At 41.1% G+C, this 26,530-nt stretch overlaps 1 protein-coding gene across 3 annotated transcripts in view; it reads left to right on the top strand.

Moving 5' to 3' along the window:
• sfmbt1 (Scm like with four mbt domains 1) overlaps nt 1-22,299 on the top strand; it is a 73,366-nt gene extending 51,067 nt beyond the window's left edge. For all 3 annotated transcript variants that reach the window (XM_060910728.1, XM_060910729.1, XM_060910730.1), the window contains exons 12-21: nt 707-820; nt 2,966-3,008; nt 3,095-3,162; nt 8,821-8,960; nt 10,396-10,505; nt 10,657-10,832; nt 10,995-11,173; nt 16,486-16,707; nt 16,968-17,096; nt 21,103-22,299. In XM_060910728.1, the coding sequence (XP_060766711.1) occupies nt 707-820; nt 2,966-3,008; nt 3,095-3,162; nt 8,821-8,960; nt 10,396-10,505; nt 10,657-10,832; nt 10,995-11,173; nt 16,486-16,707; nt 16,968-17,096; nt 21,103-21,243 (1,322 nt within the window). In that variant the 3' untranslated portion in view covers nt 21,244-22,299. The remainder of the gene's footprint in view (nt 1-706; nt 821-2,965; nt 3,009-3,094; nt 3,163-8,820; nt 8,961-10,395; nt 10,506-10,656; nt 10,833-10,994; nt 11,174-16,485; nt 16,708-16,967; nt 17,097-21,102) is intronic.
• Nucleotides 22,300-26,530: the final 4,231 nt, after the last annotated feature.

Here is a 26,530-nt window from a genome sequence, read left to right as displayed (position 1 = left end):
ATGAAGACGACACATTTTCAGGCAATAATAATTACGTACTGGTCAATTGCATAGTGTATATATAGTTAGTGTAGTAGTTTGTGTGTGTATATATAGAAAATAAGTAAACGGTAGGGAAATGATTTTATCCAGCACAAAAATACATAATAGTATGTATTTTTGTAAAAGTCACAAAGTCATGAATCATCTGGTATAAATCTGTGATCAGTGGTGTGCAGACTACACTGAGATCAAGACATATGAATGAAGAAACACGACCCAGATACGAAGCCGGTATTTGAACATTTACGACTTTAACCAGCGCTTTTTTTTTTTTTTAGTACTGTGATGAGGTGTAAATCCTGACTGAAAGGATCAAGGATTTTTATTGTTATTGTGATTCACAATGAACTTCAGTTTGGCACTCTCCTAGCAGCAATTAAAAAGGATTTTTAAAAAAAAGGAAATCATTTTATGTATGTGATTCATGTGGAAGTATAAACTTAACTCCTGAGCTAAGTTAGGTCATTTACTGCATTAGCCAGGACTGTTTCATAAAAAGGCAACTCAATAGAGGGATGTACTTTGTTTCAGTAGAGGGGGTGGGTTAGATTATGAGAAAAGGGAGCTTTTTTCGTGTTTTTCATGGCAGGAAGCAGAGGACTTTAAAATTACATAATGCTTCTTTAAGTTTTGATTTTCTCTCTTTTATTTTTTTGGTCTTTAGGAGTAAAACAACCTGTTCCAGAGATCATAACACATATGGACTCCATGGACATCTTCCCTGTGAGTTGGTGTGAAACTAATGGCTACCCTCTTCAATACCCCTGCAAACCCAAAGGTGAGTGAGAGCAAGAGCGTGAGAGAGAGGATATATGTGCCCAAATCCAGAATCCAGGGACACATGTCCGCCTGGGGGCATTTTGAGTTATTGACAGGTTCAGAAAGTACAGTTTCTAAGCTTTCTAATGATGCCTTCCATGTGGAGATCTGACAATATTTGAAGAATGTGTGGCCTTTTGAAAGTGTATACCTCTTAAAACAGAAAAGGGAGAAAATCGCCCTCAAAGGCCAAGTTTGCATTAGACCGTATCTGTCTCGTTTTCTTCGCGGATGCACTGTCCGTTTACATTAAAACGCCGGGAAACGGGAATCCGCCAGGGTCCACGTATTCAATCCAGATCGTGTCTGGTCCGGTGCTGTGTAAACATTGAGAATACGCGGATATGCTGTGCTGAGCTCTAGCTGGCGTCTCATTGGAAAACGCAGCGATTTGGGAAACGCCAAAAATCACACGGCCAAAAAATCGTACGTCTGGTTGTGACCTAGGCTTAATTAAACCACAACACTCTCCGTTACATGCAAAAATAACCACACAGCCTTAGATTAATAAACTCACCCCATCAGAAAGAGAAACGGCGCCTTGCACACACCAATGCCTCCGATGGAATGTAATCCTAGCTTCCTTTTGGTTGGGTTTTTTTGCTAGAAATGGTTATCTCCGATGTAAATACTGTGTGTCTGTTTGCTTCGCGGTGTTTCAGCTCCTCTGCGCTCTGTTTAGCTTGCTCATTCCATAGTGAAATTACACACCTGTATGCAGCTTAAGTAGCCATGCGCTCAGCTCGTATCATACAGCTGATTCGCGAAAAAAAAAAGACTTAAATCATCATGTGAATGGCCCATATGGTAATTTACCCACACCCCCTAGCAGGCTACAGTCCTGACAAAAATGAGACAATTTGCAACAAAAAATGTATGCTTTTCCAACAAAACAATCTATTATCTGAAATACTGATTGCATTCTTCAAGATCTCAACTTGCACATGATGGAAAAAAACAAAAATCACAAATTTCGAAAAAAAAATGCTTCTTTTGCGATTATCTCGGATTCGTTTTGGCCGACATGCGTCCCTGGATTCGGTGAGGCGTCACATATGTCAGTGATGCTGACATACACCCTGACAAACTTAAAGCTAGACTGCCTTTCAGATTTTTCAAGTGTAGGTCATAAAAAGAATTTTCCCCAACACCCAATTATTTTTGTTTCGTGGACCGAAAGCTACAGAATTCAAATCACAGACCTCCAATTTTTTTTTAAATAGAACAATAAATGAATTTAGGGCCACATGGCCCTAAATTCTCGGTTATTTTTTCCTGCTTCATCATGACCCAATTCAAGATACTACGTCATGCATGACATGGTGGGCTTTCCCTGTTCACGCAAGGCATTGTGGGATACAAATTTGAAACGGGAGAGAAAAATGGAGGACGTGAGTGTGCGAATGAAACGTGAAAGACCGACTACAGTAACAAACGGAAAGCGAGAAGAAAAAAGACGTTATGTTACCGTATATACGAAGGAAAGAAAACATAAGCAGGACCGAACTAATAAATATCGGCGCTCAGCGAGCACCTCGGTGTGATCAGCTGTTCGTTTAGCGACAGAATGATGGAACTGTCAGTGCACGCTCAAAGGTAAACCTGCGCATGCATGCACGCACACACACACCTCTGTCTGCTCGACTGCGTGAAGCGAGCGATTTCATGCACATTATTTGCTTTAATCCCCTCAAATTAAATAACTCCGAAATCACAATGATCAAATTTCATAAAGGACTAAATTTCACCGATTTTATGAAATCGAAAGGCCGTCTCGCTTTAAGTTCAGACCTAACGGGGCCTTGCAAATTTTCTATACACAAATTAAAGTCTCTCTAATATTTGAATTGAGCTCAACTGCAGTGCTAAATGAACATTTTCTCGCACATGCATCACTGTTGTTGCTCTGTATTCACACTCACAATCACTATTCGGTTCTCAGAATTCCCTGTGTGTGATCGCCTCATCCTTGCACCAGATCCATGAGGATCTTCACATTTCTGTTCACTCATTTATAACTTATAGAAAGTTGTGGTTTCAGTTTTTCAGAGTCCGTCAGTGCAGGTTTATTGATTTTTTGTGTACGTGTTTGTTCCCACTGCAGTTGAAAAGCAGAAGAAAATCGCCGTCGTCCAACCGGAGAGGCAGTAAGGACCACGATTTGAATGTGACAAATAGCTGTGTATAATTTCAATATTTGCAGACTAATCCTTTCTTTCTCTTGCACCTACAGCAGAGTGCCAGCTAAAGACTCCTCTCCTGATGCCCTCAAACAGCCTCTGAACAGCCAGACAGAGATGAGTAAGTGTTTGCGACTTCATCATCCAGAAACACCTACACACACGCATGTCCTTTTACATCCACTAAAGAGAACAGGCTTTTCCTTGTTCGTTTGTTTTAATACAAACGCTTTGAAATGGCAGTCGGCGTTATCTAACTTTCATACTGCAGTGATGAGGAAGGAAAAACACTTGAGGAAAGTAATGAAAGGGGAACTGTATGGAATCAATTTTGTGCCAAAATGTTCATACAATACTTTTGAAATATCAAACAAAAACGACAAATCAAAATACAAAAAAAAAGTCAATTTTTTTAGACTGGCAAACAAATTATTCGTGTAATCGTGCAAAATATCAGTCTATTACTCTTCAGAAACCTTTTATTTTTGTTCCGCGTCTTTCTCAGTTTTGTTTGACGTAATTTATTTTGGTTGCGATTCCAGCTTTCTCGTTTGCGCTCCCTGACTTTTTGCTTGCAGTTTTGGCACAAACTTCACGTGTGGGTGGGCTGTCCAGGAATGCATTCCCATTGGCTAACTTGTGTTTGACTGACAGCTACGCTCAGCCATTCCCTACTCGGATTTTGGCGGACTGTTTGACGAGTGACCAATCCATTGACGGTAAACAAGGATCGAGTGGACTTCAGTGGCGACTATGATATTGAATTAATTCAACAAAGTGTAAATTCAATATCATAGTCGCCACTGAAGTCCACTCAATCCTTGTTTACCGTCAATCGATCGGTCACTCGCCAAACAGTCCGCCAGAATCCGAGTAGGGAATGGCTGAGCATAGCTGTTAGTCAAACACAAGTTAGCCAATGGGAATGCATTCCTGGACAGCCCACCCACACGTGAAGTTTGTGCCAAAACTGCAAGCAAAAAGTCAGGGAGCGCAAACGAGGAAGCTGGAATCGCAACCAAAATAAATTACGTCAAACAAAACTGAGAAAGACGCGGAACAAAAATAAAAGGTTTCCGAAGAGTAATAGACTGATATTTTGCACGATTACACGAATAATTTGTTTGCCAGTCTAAAAAAATTTACTTTTTTTTGTTTTTTTGTATTTTGATTTGTCGTTTTTGTTTGATATTTCAAAAGTATTGTATGAACATTTTGGCAGAAAATTGATTCAATAGAGCTGAAGGCAAATTTTTTATGATTTAAAATTCTATTTATCTCATTTTATTAAATATCGGAATGCATTTTTGATCGCTATTTTGTCGCTGCTATAGCAAGTTATGAGTGTTTGAAATATGCTCTGTAATACACTACCGTTCAAAAGTTTGGGGTCACCCAGACAATTTTGTGTTTTCCATGAAAAGTCACACTTTTATTTCCCACCATAAGTTGTAAAATGAATAGAAAATATAGTCGAGACATTTTTCTGGCCATTTTGAGCATTTAATCGACCCCACAAATGTGATGCTCCAGAAACTCAATCTGCTCAAAGGAAGGTCAGTTTTATAGCTTCTCTAAAGAGCTCAACTGTTTTCAGCTGTGCTAACATGATTGTACAAGGGTTTTCTAATCATCCATTAGCCTTCTGAGGCAATGAGCAAACACATTGTACCATTAGAACACTGGAGTGAGAGTTGCTGGAAATGGGCCTCTATACACCTATGGAGATATTGCACCAAAAACCAGACATTTGCAGCTAGAATAGTCATTTACCACATTAGCAATGTATAGAGCAGAGGTGGGCAAACTACGGCCCGCGGGCCACATCCGGCCCGTTGGCGTTTTTAATCCGGCCCGCGGAAGACAATCATATAAACATGATTGAGCAGATCTATAAACTATAAGCGTCAGTGTTATCACGTAGACCGGTGTTCTAGAGATCTGTCTTTCCAGTCAGTCGTATTCACGCGAGATTACATTTGCAGAGTGGTGCAGCGCGTGCCATGGAAGTCATTCTGGCGCCTGTGCCACTGATGATCTCGAGAACACAGGATAAAACTTTATACAATGAGTGGTCCTAAAAAAAGAAAAGTGGACAGTGAGTGCAGGGTGTTCAATAAAGAATGGACAACTCAATATTTTTTTGCTGAAGTCCGATCAAAGGCTGTATGTCTTATTTGCAAAGAAACCGTTGCAGTTTTAAAGGAATATAACAAGTGAATGTGAATATTAACACTTTTTCTCTTTTTAAAACTATGTTGGAGCTGTAATAAGATGGTAGTCACATGTTTACAGACATAATAATATAAAAAGTATAACTCTTAGTAATTTTGGTTGTCGTGGGTGGCTGCTGTAGTGCTGGTGTTTGTTTTTAAAGCCTAGGTCACAACTGGCCGTACGTGCTCCTACGGCCGGTCTACGTGCAAAAAACGCAAGAACCGTACGGAGGGCACGCGTGTGACGTGCTGATTTTCGAGCCGCAGAGGTTCTTTGTCATGTCAAACAAACTCTACGGGCACTTTCGTTTTTTTTTCAGGTTGCAAGACAAACTTACAGCCAACGCGCGTCTTTCTCCACGAACAAAAAAAATCGCACGCCCAAAAAATCGTACGTCCGGTAGTGACCTAGGCTTAAGTACCATGTGCTTTTGGGTGTCTGTTCCGCCCCTCATTTATGTCCGTGTCTATTATAAGCAGCTGACCTTGCTTCTGCTTATATCTGTTCCTGGACTTTTGCCTGTGGAGGTTATTCTGATCTATGAGTGGCCTTTTGGAATATGAAAACCTGTTTGGAACCTGTGTTTTGATTTTTTGAGGACTGGAAATTAGTGCTGTCAAAAATGTCGCGTTATTAACGCGTTAACTTGACTCAATTTTAACGGCGATAATTTTTTTATCGTGAGATTAACGCTCTGTGACATGATGCCATGCCCCGCACAGCCAGAGTCCTCTGCCCTCCCCCGAAGAGCCACGGTGCTCGGCTTAGGTTTCGTTTTCCCATCGGCGGCTCCAGCCCCACTTTGCAGTGGCTGTGACAAGACGTGTTATGCTCTGCAATAAAAAAAAAAAAACATTGGTACAACCAGTGTTCGAACTATGCCGATATTTTCGGGGGGTCCCTTTTTTTCCCTTGGGGGGTGCTTGCGCTTGTCTCAGAGCGCGGATCTCCATCACGCGCTCACTTCGGATATGCAAATGCTTCCCGTTACACACGATTGCTATGTCAATAAACATCATTTTGCCAATATTTTAGAGACCCCCCAACATTTCCCAAATCATGTTTTCAAGGGATCTCATGTCTGTTTCAGGGGATCTCGGATCCCCCGTGTACCCCCGTAGTTCAAACGGTGAGCAAGCCCATTCACTTTTTTATGCTGATAAGAGAATTACAATGGTTTTCCATGTGACAAAAATGTGCGATTAAATTGCGATTAATCGCGAGTTAACTATGACAGTCGCGACATTAATCGCGATTAAATATTTTAATCGCTTGACAGCACTACTGGAAATATTTCACTGAGTGACTTTGAACCTGAAAATCAGTTTGGAGTTTTTTGCTTTCTTGAGCTGTTTTGTCTGATTTTGTGGGCTGGATGGATCCAGTGCCAAACCATTGAACTGCAAACATGTTGGCATGGTGTGGTACCCAAACTGTTGAACTGCAAACATTTTGGAATGGTGTGGTACCTCTCCTACTAATGGTGGTTGGTTGTACTGGCAGGCTGGAAGTGGATGGTTAAAAAAAACACTCAGGTGTAAATCTACGAGTTCAGTGAAATGTACAAAAATGATATGTACTGATATGTAATTTAGTTCAATTTAATGATATGCAATTTAGTTGTATGTATAAAATAATACAAATACACTGGCATCCTACTCATCCTGGCAGCTCAAAGATGTAATTTAAGAATTACTAAGTGTGCTACTTTTCTTACTGTCACGTGTGTGTGTGTGTGTGTGTGTGTGTGTGTGTGTGTGTGTGTGTGTGTGTGTGTGTGTGTGTGTTAGTTACTTTTCTGGATGGATCCAGTGCCAATCTATTGAACTGCAAGCATTTTTCTGCCCTGCCTTTGTTGACTGAGAACTAAAATAAATGTCAATCTGATCTGCATTTGGGTCTCTGTCAGTGAAGGCCTTACAATAACACTAAAGCTTTTCCGGTTTATGTTCGATATGTATGAATTTGGTGCTGGCCTGGCCCGGCCCGCCTGGCAAATTTCAAAAGTCAATGTGGCCCCTGAGCCAAAAAGTTTGCCCACCCCTGGTATAGAGTGGATTTCTGATTAGTTTAAAGTGATCTTCATTGAAAAGAGCAGTGCTTTTCTTTCAAAAATAAGGACATTTCAAAGTGACCCCAAACTTTTGAAGGGTAGTGTATATCAGTCCATATGTCAAAGCAATGGCTGTAAACGAGATTCGTTGAGACCTGTGCGAGATATCGTAGGATGGAAGTAAAATGTACAGTGCGCAAATCAAAGTGACCAAGATCTGCCAACGTTCCCTGTGTCTGAAATCGCTCACTCACTCACTACTCCCTATAGAGGGAATTACTAGATAGAGGACTATACAATAAGCTCATTGGTAAAATGAAAAAACGCTTTCGGACACTAGTCCATCGCGCTGGTATTTATGTCATTACTGTCGCACATTTAAAACGTGCCAGATCAGTCGGCTGGTGGGTTTCAAAATAATAAACACATGCATGTGCTTTTGTGATAAATCCATATTATACTGACCATATTTCTGACATTAATCAATACAAAGTCCCTGCATCTTTCAGTTCTTTTAAATCAAGGCTGAATACTTTCTTCTTTGCCGCTGGCTTTTATTAAATCAAATTTAAGACTTTTAATTTGATTTCTTTCAGCACGACTGCAATGCGTGATGGGATATATTGCTTTGGTTAGTGACCATCGTTGTACACTCCTTTTCGCGATGCATTGTGGGATACTTTGGGTGCACTATATAGGGTGTAAATAATCCTCACTAAGGTTTTGGAAAGCACTACAAAATGGCCTCCTCACTATATAGTGAGCAGGGAGCGATTTCGGATACAGGGCGACATCTGCCAACGTTGTCCAAAGACGCGCACGCCCTCTTTCGAATGCTGACGTAATCAAGCCGGAAGTTTTGTTTGTTTTGATAGCAATCAGGAAAGTTTGAAAAAAGTAGGCAGTAATCATCATTTAAACTCGTTTTTGTGCAATATTTCGTTTGGAAAGCAGTTTTCAAAATGGCGGCGCTGACACCTGGCTGACACTTGACGTTTCGAAGTCTCATGAAGATCGCGTGGATAAGCGACGCCTGCCGTGGACCAAATGAACTAAATTCAACACGGCTAAAACCGAATAGGCCGACAAGTATAATATTTAATTGCAATTAGTTGCCAATACGAGTCACGATATAAGGTTATTAAAACCGAAAACGTAATTGAAATAACACGTTAATTAAGAAATAAAGCAAGTTTAAAAATGACTTGAGTTCCCCTTTAATGACAGGGTGGTATGGAGATAACCTGGTGTTACCACCCCAAAGTTGATCATTTTTCCTTTAACAGGAAAATTCAAACCAGCGATCTTTTGGTCCCAAAGTGTCTTCTCTAACCATTAGGCCATGGTTTCCCCAAACTCAAAAAGTAGTGAATGGATTTGGATGAAATTTGGTGGACAGCTTTAATATTATCCGAAGTTCAAGTGATTTGGTTTTGATGTTGATAATATGTGGCTTGGTGGAGGTATGTAAGTTCATAACTGTATTCAGTGACATTTGTTGTGTAACAGGTCAGGCCAATGGGAAGTACAGCTGCCCCAAGATCTACTTTAACCACAGGTGCTTCTCTGGTCCATACCTCAATAAGGGCCGCATCGCCGAGCTGCCACAGTGTGTAGGTCCGGGCAACTGCGTCCTGGTGCTCAAGGAGGTATGCATTTAATAATAAGAATAATAAATTCAACTTGTATAATGCCTTTCTCACACCCAAGGTTACTTTACAATTACAAAAAAAAAAAACATTCACCAAAAGAGGGTCAGGATGTAATTCCAGTGGCGTAGGTGCCCACAGTTCCACCAGAAGGTGCATGAAGGTATGTCCCGCACCGCCTGCACAGCCACCGGGCAACATCGCTCAGCACAGAAGCACCGCCACATAGAGCGCTGGATAACCCCGATGCTAAAAAGAGCAACAAGCTCATTGCAGTCCATAGCAAGGAGCACAGGCATCACCCACGGTGGACTTGCTACAAGGCTTTCGCAGACAGCTTTTCGCAGACAGTTGTAATTTATCGTTGAGCGGGGAGTAATAGGCGTGCGCGATGTTATTCACCGCCACAACGCAAGGGGGCGCGAAGTCGCGAAATCGCTAGGAGTAGTTGGTGGGTGTGGTTAGTGGAGTGTTTATCCTCTGGTTACTTATAATGACTAGAACTGGAGTCGTATAGATGTACGTACTTCCTCACTTCCTCGGTCAACCGCTCTTCATGCTGCTCCATCTTCACTCGTGTTTTTAAAAATGGCGGTCGTGAAAACAAACCAAACCGGGAAAGTAGGGAAGCGGAAGTGCGTGTACAGCGGATGTAGAGTGGACCAATCAGAGCCCTCTTGTCTGCGAGGCTTCTGCGGTGGTCACAATTTTTGGGAGGTGCGCGCAGAGCGTCTGCGAAGGTGGGGGGGCTACGCAGACGCTATCTGCGACGCTATCTGTGAGAACTGGGTTGTCAGCATAAATTGGCCTTAAGGCTTGAAGGGAACCGACCAGAGCTACGCCACAACCGACAGACAAAACATTCAAAGGAAGAACAGACATCGAACTATACAAACACAAACGGGAAAAACAAAGGGGTGAAAAAAGAAAAATAAAAAGCTCCGGTGAGAAGCGACAGCCAAAATGCGCACAGCGTACCCTCTTAACATCTCATCTCATGATCTCTAGCCGCTTTATCCTGTTCTACAGGGTCGCAGGCGAGCTGGAGCCTATCCCAGCTGACTACGGGCGAAAGGCGGGGTACACCCTGGACAAGTCGCCAGGTCATCACAGGGCTGACAGATAGACACAGACAACCATTCACACTCTCATTCACACCTACGGTCAATTTAGAGTCACCAGTTAACCTAACCTGCATGTCTTTGGACTGTGGGGGAAACCAGAGCACCCGGAGGAAACCCACGCGGACACGGGGAGAACATGCAAACTCCACACAGAAAGGCCCTCGCCGGCCACGGGGCTCGAACCCGGACCTTCTTGCTGTGAGGCGACAGCGCTAACCACTACACCACCATGCCGCCCACCTTGAGAATTTTATCACAGTTAAACATTTACTAATAAACTGCATGATTTTATCCCTTCTGTGTGTGTCCAGGTGCTGTCTCTGCTGATAAACTCAGCCTACAAGCCCAGTCGTGTGCTCCGTGAGCTCCAGCTGGACCAGGAAGGACGCTGGCAGGGTCACGGCGAGATTCTCAAAGCCAAGTGAGGATCTCTACATGCTCGTGTTAATAACAAGAAAAAGGAAATGATTTGTTGGTTTGTCCTTGGTGCATGTTTCCCGAGCTACGTTCCTGTCTCTTGGGATTGGTTTTAGTTTTCCTAACCGGTGTGTTCGTATGTATGTAACGTGTAGGTACAAAGGGAAGAGCTACAGAGCGACAGTGGAGATTGTTCGCACCGCCGACCGTGTGGCTGAGTTCTGCAGAAGAACCTGCATTAAACTGGAGTGCTGTCCTAATCTGTTCGGGCCACGCATGGTGCTGGAGCGCTGCTCGGAGAACTGCTCCGTGCTCACCAAAACCAAATACAGTGAGTGACGTTCGTATGCAGTTGGCGTTCTGCAGTGACTTTTTCGATTCGCGACAGCTTGAGGAATTTTAGTAGCCGTTCGCTGGATACGTTACCATTCACAAGGCCAACCACCACTCCTTTTTAATTCCGCTCATGTTGTGGTTTTGTTTTGTTTTTAAGCATGTTATTCCGGGAAGAAGAAGAATCGACGTGTAGGCCGTCCTGCAGGAGGCCACGCCAACACAGAGGCGGGTGTGAAGAGACGAGGCAGGAGGAAGAAGAAAAGGAAGCAGCTGTTTGTCCACAAGAAGAGACGCTCCTCCGCCTCTGTGGACAACACACCTGCAGGGTCTCCTCAGGTAACTTTACACCAATAAATACATCAAACACGCTGGAAAAGTTCAAATTAAGCTCCACGATTCAGCTGAAAAAGCCACGTATTCAATAAACATGATTCTGTTTCTTCGTTTGTGCTGTACCATGGGTATGAAACCTGTTTCTGATTGGCTGTGTGTTATTTTCTTAGGTTCATATATCGGGTCAAAAGGTCTGTTTAGGTCAAAAGTATATTTATGTTTTATTTTAATTGCTCTGGTAAAAGGAAAAAAAAAGTAAGATAAAAAAAACCAGATTTGCAATAAAGGAACTGTTTCAGTTAATCGCAACAAGAACAGAGTGACCTCATGCCCTCAGAGATGTTACCATAGCAACGGTCGTAAATGGAGGCCTGTGTGTGTGTGTGTGTGTTCACATCATCGATTAATGAGAAGAAAAACATGGGTGGTTTAAACGCTGGTACAGGATAACAGGACAAAGCAAAAAGCATCCCTGTGTTCGAAAATAAATACACGACTTGGCAAAGGAAATGTCACTTCATTACATTACATTACAGGCATTTAGCAGACGCTCTTATTCAGAGTGATGTACAGGGCTCTCAAGTTTTGAAGTCAGTTCAGAGCAGGGGCGATTTCTCAGAGACAACAAGGGAAGCCGAGCTTCCCCTAAAATTCTCTCCCCAAACTGCGGCATCTACGACGTTGAATTCTCATTAAAACAATAACTTGCATAACATAATATATGCCCAAGATTGTATTTACGTTCATAACTATCCTGTAACTTATTTGAGTGATGTCTGACGAACTTGCAGTTCGCTACGAGAATCACCTTTGCTGCCAGGCTGTAACCAGCGTTGCCAGATACTGCTGACGTTTTCCAGCCAAAATATGTTCAAAACCCACCAAAATCCACTTAAAACCGCCCAATCTGGCAACACTGGCTGTAACCTTTCTTATTTCAATGGGCTCTATGGCTGGCAGCCGGGTATCCGTTGCACTCTATGAGAGGGCTCTGAACAGCCAATTTCGGCTAGTTGTTATTGGTTAAAATCGACAAAATCGTCACTTCCAGGGAAGCCGGGCTTCTCTGGGACTAAACGAGACAGTGGGAGGGACAAGAAGCCGGGCTGATGAAGGATTATTGGAGGTAGTGTTTGAAAGACATGAGGAGGGCGGGCTCTGTACTTCGGCGTCGGCGAGGAACACGGAAGTATGATCAGTCAGTCCCTAGCGGATGTCGAGAAAGTGTAGTCGTGTGCCAAAGTGCTGTCCGAATTTCTTTTCATATAAACGTTTCTTCTCATTGATGTCTCTGTACATTACTCTGTCAATAAATGTAAATATTACTCGTTGTGCTCCGTTAACTTTTATCCATTCTATCAGTTTGATCATTCGTGAATTCACTCGTTTATTTCATTTGTAGTTCAATCTGGTTGTAGGCTAGCTTGAGCCTTATTGGGATCTGCAGTGCTAGCTGCTAACAGAAATTGGTGAAGTCTCTGGAAAGCACAACCAGCTGGTATGACAGGGTCACAGACCATTTTCTGGAAAAGGAGCGGAGGGCAGAATTTGTGTATAAATAGTGTTCATGTTCATGAATCTGAAGTGTGTATATTGTTCAGTAATGTTAAGAGAATGGTGGGCTCTGTGTTATAGGTTATACCTGGGTATAATATTCAAGGTTCTGTGTGTTGCATAGCCTACCTGGTTATGAATTTCCAGACTGTGTTGCAGAAGATGTTCAAGGATGTGTTGCACAGCTGGGTGTTGTGTTAAAGACTCTGTGTTGCATATCAGGGTATGATGTTCAAGGCTCTTCGTTGAATAGCCAGTGATTTTTGGATGTTTGATATTTTTGATTAAGGATATGAGGCACTAGCCTGGCAAGCCAGACTATAACATGAAATGTACAAGCAAAAATACTTTCTGCCACTAGGTAGGGTTGTCTAGTTCACTATGCTAATGGGGCACACCTTTCTATGCTTTGGCATCCGGCCTACAGGTTTTACGATGAATGCGTAAAATGGGCTTCCCCTGTTTTAAAAACCAGCAGCCGCCACTGGTTCAGAGTGAGATTTTGTCGGGAAGGGCAGGGGTGCTGTTGGTGAGGGGTGTTGGCAGCGGCGCATGGGGGGGTTGGTTATGATTGGTGTTGTGTGTTGTAAGTGTTAGTGGCAGATTTTGATTCCTTCAGTACGGGGGTAGGGGGCTCCCACTTGAAACACAGTGGTTCCAGGCCTGCCATTTTAACAGCCATGATTGAGGAGAGAGTTCCGTCAAGGGCCAAACTGTTTCTGGTCTTGGTCTTATTTAAGCCAACCATGGAGAAAACCCTCTCTGCATCGGCATTGGAGTGAGGGAGCACTAAAACGAATTCAAAAATAGCTGCTGAAATTAGCAAGGATTCAAGATTGAAGTGGCTAGACAAGCTCACAGACTCTGGTCAAACTGATAGTTAGCATTATTAGCTGGAGACAATATTCCCCAACATCAGCTCTCGTTATTTTTGTGATGCAAGTACTAATTTCGTTCAGGAAATACAAAATCATATGACGAGATGACTTGCTGCACTGTAGTCTACTCATCGAACATGGCGCTCCCGCGGCGTCCAATGTGTGTCGGTCTGCACTTCACCGCATCGTCGTCTTTGGAAAGTTATAGGCGGGATCACGTAAATTTTACCTGGATACAGCAATGCTATTTTTTGATTGGCTGTTGGGTAGCTACATTTCTCGGTGTGTGGCAAGCTATTTCTGAACTCGGCGGGAAACCGCTTGATGCCTGCTCTTCGTCCACAGTTAAAAAAAACAGCGGTGCACCTTGGTGGGCGTTGTCCTAGTCATTTCTGTGCGTGAGAGATACAAGGTGTGGCGTGTGAACTGCTTGAAATGCATGTGTCTCACGGCCAATGCGTGAGACTTGAGAGCATTGGTGACGTACAACACACCCAGAGCAGCGCAGGGAGCAGTTAGGGCTGAGATACCTTGCCCAAGGGGGCTTCAGCCATTCCGGCTGGTCTAGGGAATCAAACCGGCAACCTTTTGGTCCCGAAGCTGCTTCTTTAATCATTAGGCCATGGTTTCTCAACTTGGGTCCTTATTTTCAAAATAAAGACATGTTTATAATAAGACGGATATGATGCATCCTTACTGTTCCGGTTTATTATTTCCGTGTCCTTTGAGACACATGCTCACAGATGATTTAAATTTCTTTTCTATTAAACCAAATCACTGAAAGTAGAAACGCGACTTTTCTTAAAGACAGAAAAATAAATGAATTACTGTTTTTATCAACTTATGACCACTGCATTAAACTCCGCCCACTCGGCACCACCACATCAGGTCAGTTTTCTTATAAATAAAACTTTTAAATCGCTCTAACTAGAGCGTAAATACACCAAAATCGCATTGTATTTTTCAAACCGTTTTCCTGACAATCATTGTTTTTTTTGTTTTTTTTTTCTAGATTCAGGACCAAAAACCTCGCTGAAATTTTTGTGAAATTTTCATTCCTGTCCGTCTTTAGATGGATATCGCAGAAGAATTTCCCAAAATGTTATGTGGATAAAAACAGTGCAGGATGTTTTCTTGATTTAACAATAAGAAACTGGTTTTCCAACAAACTTTCCTCACCAGAGAGCATCTTCACAGTGAAATTATAACAATATCAAAAGATTTGATTTTTGGATTCCTTAAAGCTAGACGGCCTTTCGATTTCATCAAATCGGTGAAATTTAGTTCCCGCTGAAATGTAAACATTGTGAGATATGTTTATTTCTGTAATATCTCACAAAATATCAGGCCATTCTGTAGCTGGGAAGTTATTTCATTTAAGGGGATTAAAGCAAATGTGCCTGAAATCGCTCGCGTCGTGCAGTCAAGCAGACAGAGGAAGTCCGTGTGTGTGTGTGTGTGTGTGTGTGTGTGTGTGTGTGTGTGTGTGCATGCGCAGGTTTACCTTTGAGCGTGCACTGACAGTTCCATCATTCTGTCGCTGAACGAACAGCTGATCACACCGAGGTGCTCGCTGAGCGCCGATATTTATTAGTTTGGTCCTGCGTTTCCTTTCCTTCGTATATAACATAACGTCTTTTCTTTTTTTCGCGGTCCGGTTTCCATCAAATCCTGCGCTCTGATTGGCTGGCGAGCGGGTCCGTATCCTACAGTACAGACCCCGGTTACGGACCTCTGGCGACTTGCTCATTCACAACAACAACAAACATAGTGGCAATTTTTGTCAACATTTATCTTTTTTATAAGATTTATTTATAAGATTTTTATCAAAAATCTTATACATTTTTGCCAGCATTTCTCTGCATAATAGCATTAATTTTACAGCATGGATAGCGATAACGACAGTGTTCACAGCGAAAGCGAGTTTTACTGCCCTGAGGAAGAAGAAATAAAAGAAAACATTTCAGGAGAAAGCTAAAAACCTCTAACTGTTGCTAACGCCGAGCAAAAACATGGCTGAATCCTGAATGACTCAATTTTGTATAAATAGGGAACTACATAGGCAGCAAAATGTTTTTTTTTTCCTGCCATGGAAGTGCACTTGTATACTGAGGAGGAAGCCATTTGCATTACAGCTGTGAATGAGGATTCAAAATGGCGGCTCGGCTCGGTTTTCCCTTTCGGGCGCTCTCGTTTTCTGTTAGAATTTGGTAAAGAAAAAAATAAATATATTATTTACCAGCTTAAGGTCGGTCCGTATGGTGAAATACCGTGACCTCGGCCTTGAATACTGACCTCGGCCCAGAGAGCCTCGCTCAGTACTTTCAAGACCTCGGTCACGGTATTTCACGATACGGACCTCCCAGCTGGTAAATAACATATATTTCTTCTCGCTTTCTTTCCGTTACTGTAGTCGGTCTTTCACGTTTCATTCACACACTCACGTCTTCCATTGTTCTCTCCTGTTTAAAATTTGTATCCCACAATGCCTTGCACGAACGGGGAAAGCCCACCACATGATGCATGACATAGTATCTTGTATTGCGTCATGGTGAAGCAGGAAAAAATAGTGGAGATTTTAGGGCCATGTGGCCTGAAATTCATTAATTGCTCTATTTAAAGAAAACTAATAAAATTGGAAGTCTGTGATTCAAACTCGGTAGCTTTCGGTCCACTCAACAAAAATAATTGGGTGTCAGGGAAAATTCTTTTTATGACCTGAGCTTGAAAAATCTGAAAGGCAGTCTATAGCTTTAAGTCTTCCGATTTACTCGTTAAATTAGACAAAGACAGATTTACATCGATAAATATCAATGTTACAAAAGAATAGTCATAAGAATATTCGCAGAAGCATCTCCGGTTTGTTTCTTTGTGGCTCTTCAGGGAAGCGCTGACGAGGAAGACCTGGATGAAGACGACTCTCTGAGCGACGACAGCGGCTCCGAGCAGGACGAGTTGATGGAAGATTCTGAATACTCAGAAAAGAAATCGCAGCCCCCGACACCCTCACCCTCTCCTCCAGAAACCCCGCGGCCCACCCGCCGACGCCGCAAAGCTCGCTCTCCTTCATACTCGGACGATGAGAACAGACCTCCGTCACCCAAAGTAATCACACCCTACAAAATTATATGTAGATCGAACGTTAGATTTTGTTCTACTTGTGACAAATAGTGCACGTCTAGAGCGTGTTTCTGACTTCAGGACATTTCACGCAGAATGGATTCAGACATTTCTGAGAAATATTTCTTTATCTTTCATTACAGAAGCATCAAATTACTGAAAGGATTTATTTTGAATACGTGAATAACTATTGAATACAGGAATAGTTCTTCCGCCAGTCTAAGGAGTGTTTCTGTATCACTCAGAGTCCTTTTCCTGAGACTCCTCAGAAGCTGTGCTTGGACAGCAGTCCCCTGGAGTGGAGCGTTACAGATGTGGTGCGTTTCATCAGGACCACTGACTGTGCTCCACTTGCACGCATCTTCATGGATCAGGTGATTATCTTAGTTTTTTCACAGTTTGTAATTTAGACTTGTATTGTAGATTCAATAAAACTGTCTGTGCTGCAGAAATGACTCTGATTTATTAGAAAAAAAAAACCTAACAAGAATCTCAAGTCATATCCACCCTCAGATCTGCTGTGGTTATGAGAGTGAAGACGTGTGTATATATGTGTGTGTGTGTGTGTGTGTGTGTAAGCTGAGTAATCTACGGTTTGCAAAAAAACAGTAAGTTGGTTTACTAAAAATGAGAACATTAATATACGATAAATCATTTATTGAACCAGTTGTATGTGAACACATGGATTCTAACAAGTCTCAGAAAAAATAAACACAGTGAAGAAATCTATTTTAAATTGTTGTTCAGATTGTTGCGAGAGTCAAAACGAGGACAAGTCAGTGTATGTTAAATTTAATTAAATTGAACCTTGTGGGATCAGACCTGAATCCTGAATCATATCTGTGCTGAACCAAATCCTGTCAGTGTCAAATCAAATTCTATCGATTGTTGCTGAATCGAATCGGATCAGTGATGAATCAAATCCTATGTACTGGTGCTGATCTGAATCATATTTGTGCTCAATCGAATCCTATCAGTGCTGAATCAAATCCTGTCAGTGCTGAATCAAATCCTATAACTGCTGAACTGAATCATATTTGTGCTGAATCGAATCCTGTCAGTGTTGAATCAAATCCTATAACTGCTGAACTGAATCATATTTGTGCTGAATCAAATCCTATGTATTGGTGCCGATACGAATCATATTTGTGCTCCGTGGAATCCTACAAGTGCTGAAGCAAATCATATTTGTACGTAATTGAATCCTGTCAGTAATGAATCAAATCCTGTCAGTCCTGAATCAGACCCTATCTATTGGTACTGATCTGAATCATATTTGTGCTCAATGGAATCCTATCAGTGATGGACTGAATCCTGTCAGTGCTGAATCAGACCCTATCAGTGATGAGTCAAATCCTATGTATTAGTGCTCAATCGAATCCTATCAGTGCTGAACCTAATCGTATTTGTGCTGAATCAAATCCTATCGATTGGTGCCGATCCGAATCATATTTGTGCTGAATCAAATCCTATCAGTGCTGAATCGAATTACATTTGTACTGAATGGATCGAATCATATTTGTGCTGAATCAAATCCTATCACTGCTGAACTGAACCCTGGCAGTGCTGAATCAAATCCTATGTATTGGTGCTGATCCGAATCATATCTGTGCTGAATGGAATCCTAACGTGCTGAATCAAATCATATTTGTGCTGAATCAAATTCTGTCAGTGCTGAATCAAATTACGTTTGTGCTGAATCAAATCCAGTGTATTGATGCTGATCCGAATCATATTTGTGCTCAATCGAATCCTATCAGTCCTGAATCAAATTGTATTTGTGCTTAATCGAATCCTGTCAGTGCTGAATCAGATCCTCTCGGTTTGTGTTCAATGGAATCCTGTTAGTGTTGAATCGAATCCTATCAGTGATGAACTAAATCTTGTCAGTGCTGAATCAAATCTGATGTATTGGTGCTGATCCGAATCATATTTGCACTCAATGGAATCCTACAAGTGTTGAATCAAATCGTAGTTGTGCTGAACGGAATCCTGCCAGTGCTGAATCAAATTACATTTGTGCTGAATCAGACCCTATCTATTGGTACTGATCTGAATCATATTTGTGCTCAATGGAATCCTATCAGTGATGAACTGAATCCTGTCAGTGCTGAATCAAATCCTATCAGTGATGAATCAAATCCTATGTATTAGTGCTCATCTGAATCATATTTGTGCTCAATTGAATCCTATCAGTGCTGAACCTAATCGTATTTGTGCTGAATCAAATCCTATCGATTGGTGCCGATCCAAATCATATTTGTGCTGAATCGAATTACATTTGTGCTGAATGAATCGAATCATATTTGTACTGAATCAAATCCTATCACTGCTGAACTGAACCCTGGCAGTGCTGAATCAAATCCTATGTATTGGTGCTGATCCAAATCATATCTGTGCTGAATGGAATCCTAACGTGCTGAATCAAATCATATTTGTGCTGAACCAAATCCTGTCAGTGCTGAACCGAATCGTATTTGTGCTGAATCAAATTCTATCAGTGCTGAATCAAATTACATTTGTGCTGAATCAAATCCAGTGTATTGGTGCTGATCCAAATCATATTTGTGCTCAATCGAATCCTATCAGTCCTGAATCAAATTGTATTTGTGCTTAATCGAATCCTGTCAGTGCTGAATCAGATCCTCTCGGTTTGTGTTCAATGGAATCCTGTTAGTGTTGAATCGAATCCTATCAGTGATGAACTAAATCTTGTCAGTGCTGAATCAAATCTAATGTATTGGTGCTGATCCGAATCATATTTGCGTTCAGTGGAATCCTGCAAGTGTTGAATCAAATCGTAGTTGTGCTGAACGGAATCCTGTCAGTGCTGAATCAAATTACATTTGTGCTGAATCAAATCCAATGTATTGGTGCTGAACTGAATCATATTTGTGCTTAATCGAATCCTGTCAGGAATGAACCGAATCCTGTCAGTGCTGAATCAGATCCTATCAATTGGTGCCGATCCGAATCATATTTGTGCTCAGTGGAATCCTATTAGTGCTGAATCAAATCATATTTGTGCTTAATCGAATCCTGTCAGTGATGAATCAAATCCTATGTATGGGTGCTGATCCGAATCATATTTGTGCTGAACCAAATTCTGTCAGTGTTGAGTCGAATCCTATAAGTTAGACCCCGAAGCCGTTTGTTTTCAGGATAATGGCTGGCTGATGAAATTATTGGCTGGCTAGCTGACTCAGCCAAAACCTTAATGGCTGCTGCAGCCACCAAAATGTTTATGGCTACAAATGGCTGATACTGGACGTCACTGTGTGGCATATATCCGGGCGAACGGATCAAATAAATGGGGGGAATAAATAGCAAATTACCACAGGTCCCCTGGTCTCTTACTTCATTGTAAATATAAATCTAGCAAGATTGTAGTTCAGTGCTAATAATAAGCTAATCTGGATTGTTCGAGGAAGGCATCTAGCTATCTACTCTCACTAGCAATGACCAGTGAAGGACTGGCAGCTATCTTACTATGATGAAAGTAGAGTGGTGGAGTACTTTTTTTTTTTTTATCAATCTCGAAGTATGTGAAACAAACAAACAAAAAAATACCTTTACACTTTCCCTCAGCAGCGGCAAAGAATGCAGCCATCTCGTCGATATCGGAGTCGATTGATGCTCTGGGTGGGTTCCCGGGTTCCCCAGTGTATCGTGGTAACGGTGTGAGGGGCGGGAAGCCAGACAGGTAGTCACAACGGCAAGCTTGTGGTGGCTCTCTGTGCTGTGATATCAGTTCTAAATCTCTACAGTGTATGCCTATACGTCTCTACTGTGTTACTACTAGTGTGTACAGTTGATCATGTTTGTGTCACTTTTCTTGTAGCTCATGATGTGGATAAACCCATTATTTGATGTACACAATTCTTAGTGGCTCAGTCAAATTTTATTAGATAGCGGCTCAAATTGGCTTACAAAATTATTGGCTGGCGGCGGCTCAAATTCTAAATGGCGGTTTTAGCGGCGCCTGGCGGCGGCTTCGGGGTCTACTATAAGTACTGAACTTAATCATGTCAGATGAAAATTAAAATTATCCAATCGTGATTTATTTAACTATCATTTCAACTATCGTATCAAGGTGCACATCGTATATCATATCATATATCATATCTGACAGAGGGAACTTCACATCTGTCCAAAACTGATGTGTGAATCAGTTGAAATGAAAAGTCACCTTTATTAAAAAAGACTCGGCGTCTCTCTGATGTGTATTATATTGATCTCCACGACTGACCTCTCGTATTTGGTATTTCTGAAGTCTTGTAAACTTGCTACACGAATCGATCTTTCTACGCCGAGCCATTTTGTCATCATTTATTTGTCTGCTTATTTATTTATTTATTTATTTATTTATTTTTTCCCCAGGAGATTGACGGCCAAGCCCTCCTGCTGCTCAACCTGCCCACGGTGCAGGAGTGTATGGACCTGAAACTGGGTCCCGCCATTAAGCTGTGCCACCATATCGAGAGAGTCAAACTGGCATTTTACCAGCAATTTGCCAGCTGAGAGCAGCAGGATGAGAGAGCAAGGGGATGATGTATTTTATTTCTCATTGTGTGTGTTCTTTTTTTCCTTTGAGTTGTGTTCTAGATAGAAATAAGCTACTGAAGGGGAATTTGGTGTGAGGGGGAGAAATCAGTGGGGTTTGTTACAAAGCTCTGCTCAGACTGAACCTGCGTTATGGGTTCACCAGATTTATTCGAGTAAATAATCAGTCACTAGGTCGAGTTTTCGTTCAGGCTCAAGCGAGCTGTTCGTTTTTGAAACCTTTAATAATTGTCGAGCGGATGACAATGCAAGAATCTTAAGCACAAAGACCAATTGCCCGTGTATAGTGAGCGGTATGCAAACGTGTATATAGTAGTTTGTCTGTATATAATTGTAAATATCAGATATTCCCTTTAGTGGGATTAAAATGTCCCAGTTCCTTTTTTTTTTTTAATAACAAAGTTTAAGGATTACACTGTAAGTAGACATGAGGATTAATTTTCAGGCCTGGTGTTTGGTTTTGCGCTGGGATTTTGTATACATGCTCAAAGCACTGTTTTTCCCCCCAAAAAAGTTTGACACTTATGTTTAAGCACAGAAGTGTCGCTGCATTTAAAAAAAAAAAATAAAAATTAATGTAATATAACAACGTTGATGTGATTTAATGTCGTGGTTAGTATTCAAGCACACAGAAGATTCAGGTTCTTGTATAAAAATGTGGGGTAATCTATGCGATTCTGAAACTAAAGTATGCAAATCGAGAATTGGTTTGAACTCCTAAAGCTTTGGCTTCACTCATTGCGTTTGTATTTCAAGTGTTCAGGAAACCTCAGTTTGATTTCTTTTCCTGTTTATCTCGTTCCCTCTCCAAGCATTTGTGCTAAAATGGTGAATTTTTGCAAGCAGATTGTGTGTGTGTGTGTGTGTTGCCATGTTTGATTGATTTTTGTTCCCTTTTTTTTTTTTTTTTTTCCAGTTTGGCCCCAAAACATTTGCATTAATGTTAATTTTACATTTAAATTGTATATGTTTGTGCAATGTTATTTAAAAGAAAATAAACTAAACTGGAGCTTATGCTTTGTCTCTTTCAAAAGGGGTGCTGTAAATAAAAATCCAGAATTGCTCGAATAGCCTGGTGGACTTTTATCGAGTGAGTCACTCACTCAAAATATTTTTTTCACAGCACTCTGTCTGTGTAAACTCTCGAGACTGTTGTGTGTGAAAACCCCAGGAGAAACCTCAGCAGTTTCTGAAATACTCAAACCAGTTCATCTGACTCAAACCAACACCCATGCCACAGTGAAAGAAAGAAAGTCACACTTTGAGATCACAGTTTTTCCCATTCTGATGTTTGAACGTTAACTCAAGCTCTTGATTTGTATCTGTATGATTTGATGCACTGTGCTGCTGATTGGCTGATTAGAGAACTGCGTAAAACAGAACAGCAGGTGGATGGATGGGTGTACATTACTGTTCTTGCTTTAATACGTTATAATTTCTATAATAACAGCTCATACACAGGGATTTGATGGTGGACGCTCCACATAATTGCGTACGTTAACAGAGACTTGGAATCACCAGTATGCTGAAGTTTGCAGTAAGAAGATGTTTATTTAATATTTCCAGCATCAGGAAAAGCTTGTGTTTCTATCTGCTATAACATCATTGATAACATGGACTTGCTTGTCTTGTGAACGTCCTAAAACTTTATAACAATAAAAGGATAAAGAGTGTGAAGCTGGGGGACAAATTAGTTTCACTTACAGTACATGACCGCAGCTGTGAACAGTTATCCTCTCACCAGCCACATCTTTTTCTGACACACTTCCAACAACAATAAATTAGTGCTGTCAAGTTATTAAAATATTTAATCGCGATTAATGTCGCGACTGTCATAGTTAACTCGCGATTAATCGCAATTTAATCGCACATTTTTGTCACATGAAAAACCATTGTAATTCTCTTATCAGCATAAAAATGTGAATGGGCTTGCTTTGTACCAATGTTTTTTTTATTGCAAAGCATAACACGTCTTGACACAGCCACTGCAAAGTGAAACCTAAGCCGAGCACCGGGGCTAGCAAAAGAACCATGAGTGAAGTGATCTACTGCTTGAGTTAGTCTACAACTCTAATCAGAGAGACAGGTTACACAGTGACTGTAGGCTTGACGTGCTTGATTATAATATAAAGTACACTATTATATTAACTTTAAGTTGTTCGTTGATAAATATTGCATTGAATCTGATCTTTACTGTTTCAGCTCACTTAACACATTTTGTACTTTTACACTTTCTGCCTGTTGATGCGTCACGCTGTCCAATCAGAGGTGGCCAAATTTGCATATTACAGGAAGGATTTCTGGGATAGCATTGAGTTTACAGTTCAGAGGGATCTGGCTTCTTTAGACACTGTCTTCTTAAAACTGAATAAATATTTAAAAAGAGCCAAATGAGCCAGTCTTTTGAACGGCTCTTTTCAAAGAACGGATCACAAAGATGCGGATCCCATCAAAGAGCCATAAATCCCATCTCTACTAGCGCGCCCTGCCCGCGCTGGTTCTTTGGGGGGAGGGCAGAGGACTCTGGCTGTGCGGGGCGTGGCATTGCAGTCTAGCTGCTATCGGTTTTCTAAGCAAAGTCTCTGTTCCAAGTTCCTGGCAGTTTCAAAAGCTTATGAAAAACCTACATCATGTCACAGAGTGTTAATCTCGCGATAAAATTATCGCCGTTAAAATTGAGTCAAGTTAACGCGTTAATAACGTGACATTTTTGACAGCACTACAATAAATATTAAAAAATGAACAATTTGGGGGGTTTTTTTATCCCCTGCTGGCTGAAAGGCCCGAAGGGGGATTATGTCGTGGCGATGTCCATCTGTCCGTCCGTCCGTCCGTCCTGGGAAGGGTTATCACCTTCTGAACTCAACTCCTCCCACAATTTTTGGAGGAATTTCACGAAACTTGGCAGGATTCTTTGTTATATGTCGGTAATACGAAGATTGTAATTTTGTTCAATTGGGTCACATTTTATCAGAGGTACAGACCTTGATGAACAAAATTATAATTTGACAATTTCATGAGTGCGTGTTTTCCTTCTGAAATCAACTCTCACAATTTTTGGAGGAATTTCATGAAACTTGGTAAAAGGCCTTGTTATATGTCGGTAGTACACATATTGTTATTTTGTTCAATTCGGTCGCATTGTACCAGAGTTACAGCCCTTGATTAACAACCTTGCACTTTCACAATTTCATGAAGGTGTGCTCGCCTTCTGACATCAACTCCTCTCCTCTGATTTTTGGACGAATTTCTTGAAGCTTGGCAAAAGGCCTTGTTATATGACGGTAATACGCATATTGCGATTTAATTTCGTTTGTGAAAATTTTCCCAGAGTTTTGACCCTTGATTAAATAACTTGTACTTTGTCAATTTCATGAAAGTGTACGTTCTTCTGAAATCAACTCCTCTTACAATTTGTGGAGGAATTTCACCAAACTTGGTAAAAGGCTTTGTTATATGACAGTTATACACACACTGAAATTTCACTTAATTTGGGCAAATTTTATCAGAGTTATGCCCTTGATTATTAACAAACTTGTACTTTGGCAATTTCATCAAGGTGTGCTCGCTTTCTGAAATCAACTTCCCTCACAATTTTTATCCCCCACTGGCTGAAAGACCCAAAGGGGGATTATGTCATGGCGACGTCCGTCCGTCCGTCCCGGGAAGGGTACTCACCTTCTGAAATCAACTCCTCTCACAATTTTTGGAGGAATTTCACGAAACTTGACAGGATTCTTTGTTATATATCAGTAATACGCAGATTGCAATTTCATTCAATTCAGTTGCAGTTTACCAGAGTTATGGCACAGTTACCAGCGGGGGATATTGTGCTCTCAGAGCACTCTTATTAAAAAAGGAAAATAATGAACTTATAAGTGGACTAAATCACACTACAATGATATTGATTATTAATCTATTACATCATGTTCTGTCTTGTTTTATTTTTTACTGATAAAACTCTGAATCCTATGGAAGCCCATTTCCATGACTATAATGAGTTTTCTCCTAATAATGAGCTCATTTTCTCATGATTATGACTTTCTAACTCATAACTGAGATCTCTTAATTATGACTTTGTATCTCATAGTAATGAAATCCTATTCCAAGGCTTTGTATCTCACAATTTTGACGGCTCATAATAATGAGAGAGTCAATTTCGAGATAATCTTCTCATTATTATAAAACAGTAAATTATTACTATGGTACAAGTCATACTTCTGACACAAGCACCTTATGAACCACAAACAGTTATAGCACAGCTTGTTCTCGCCTCTTCTCTTTTCTTTCTCTTTTTCTCGAGAAGTTCTATCCTTTTGTTGTTCTGACTGTCATACAGGATCCACACCAGCTCTCTCTCTCTCTCTCTCTCTTTTTGTCTATTCTCTCCAGCAGCTTTCCATTGATTTAATACATGAGCACCCTTCACGGCATTTTTGCAAGTGTCTCTAAACCTCTATTTTGGTCGGCTGAGGTGCCGAGTTCTCTGAGATAGTTCTCCATACAGAAGTGTTTTACAGGTCTGTCATCATCCATCCTGCAAACATTGCCGAATCAGCGAAGGTGATTTCTCATCTGTGTCTTCAGCACCTGCACGTGTTAGGACTTCCTCATTGCTAATGTACTGGTCCCATTTGGTACATGGACCGTATACCAGCATGAAGTCAGACAACTATGTACCATGCAACAATGTCACCTTTGCTTTATGGGACTTATGACAAATATAATTATCCATACAGGACACTTTTTTGATGGAATAAAAACGTGTTCTGTTCCCTTCTAGCGGGTTTCATTAATTTGGTTTGACAGCATGCGATATTGTTCACATATCCTACGTGTATTACGTCACTCTACCCAATGGAGAATGAGCGTTGAATATGGTTTACGATATTCCATGGTTGTCAAGACAACATGACATCGCACGTAGGAGACGTAAAACTTTGGCGCTAGTGAATGAGCGACTGTGACAATTTGTAAACAAACATGGCCACCAGGTTTGCTTCATTAAATTTTGAGAGAATTTTGAAAGAGAAAGCCGCGTTGAACACCCGAAAGGAATGTGTATGTATAATAATAATAATAATACTAGCTGGCTTTTTTTTTGTGTGTGTGGTATATCAAATATATTCCATTCAGCTACTCGTCTTCGACTCGTTCATTCAATATCATGCGATCATGCAAACACTTGTCTCATAAAGACTTAGTATCTCATAATTGACATCCTATCTCAGGATTTTGTATCTCA

This window comes from Neoarius graeffei, chromosome 26, assembly GCF_027579695.1.
Source record: "Neoarius graeffei isolate fNeoGra1 chromosome 26, fNeoGra1.pri, whole genome shotgun sequence".
In the NCBI taxonomy this organism is placed as follows: domain Eukaryota; kingdom Metazoa; phylum Chordata; class Actinopteri; order Siluriformes; family Ariidae; genus Neoarius; species Neoarius graeffei.
This window is presented reverse-complemented; position numbering and strand designations above follow the sequence as displayed.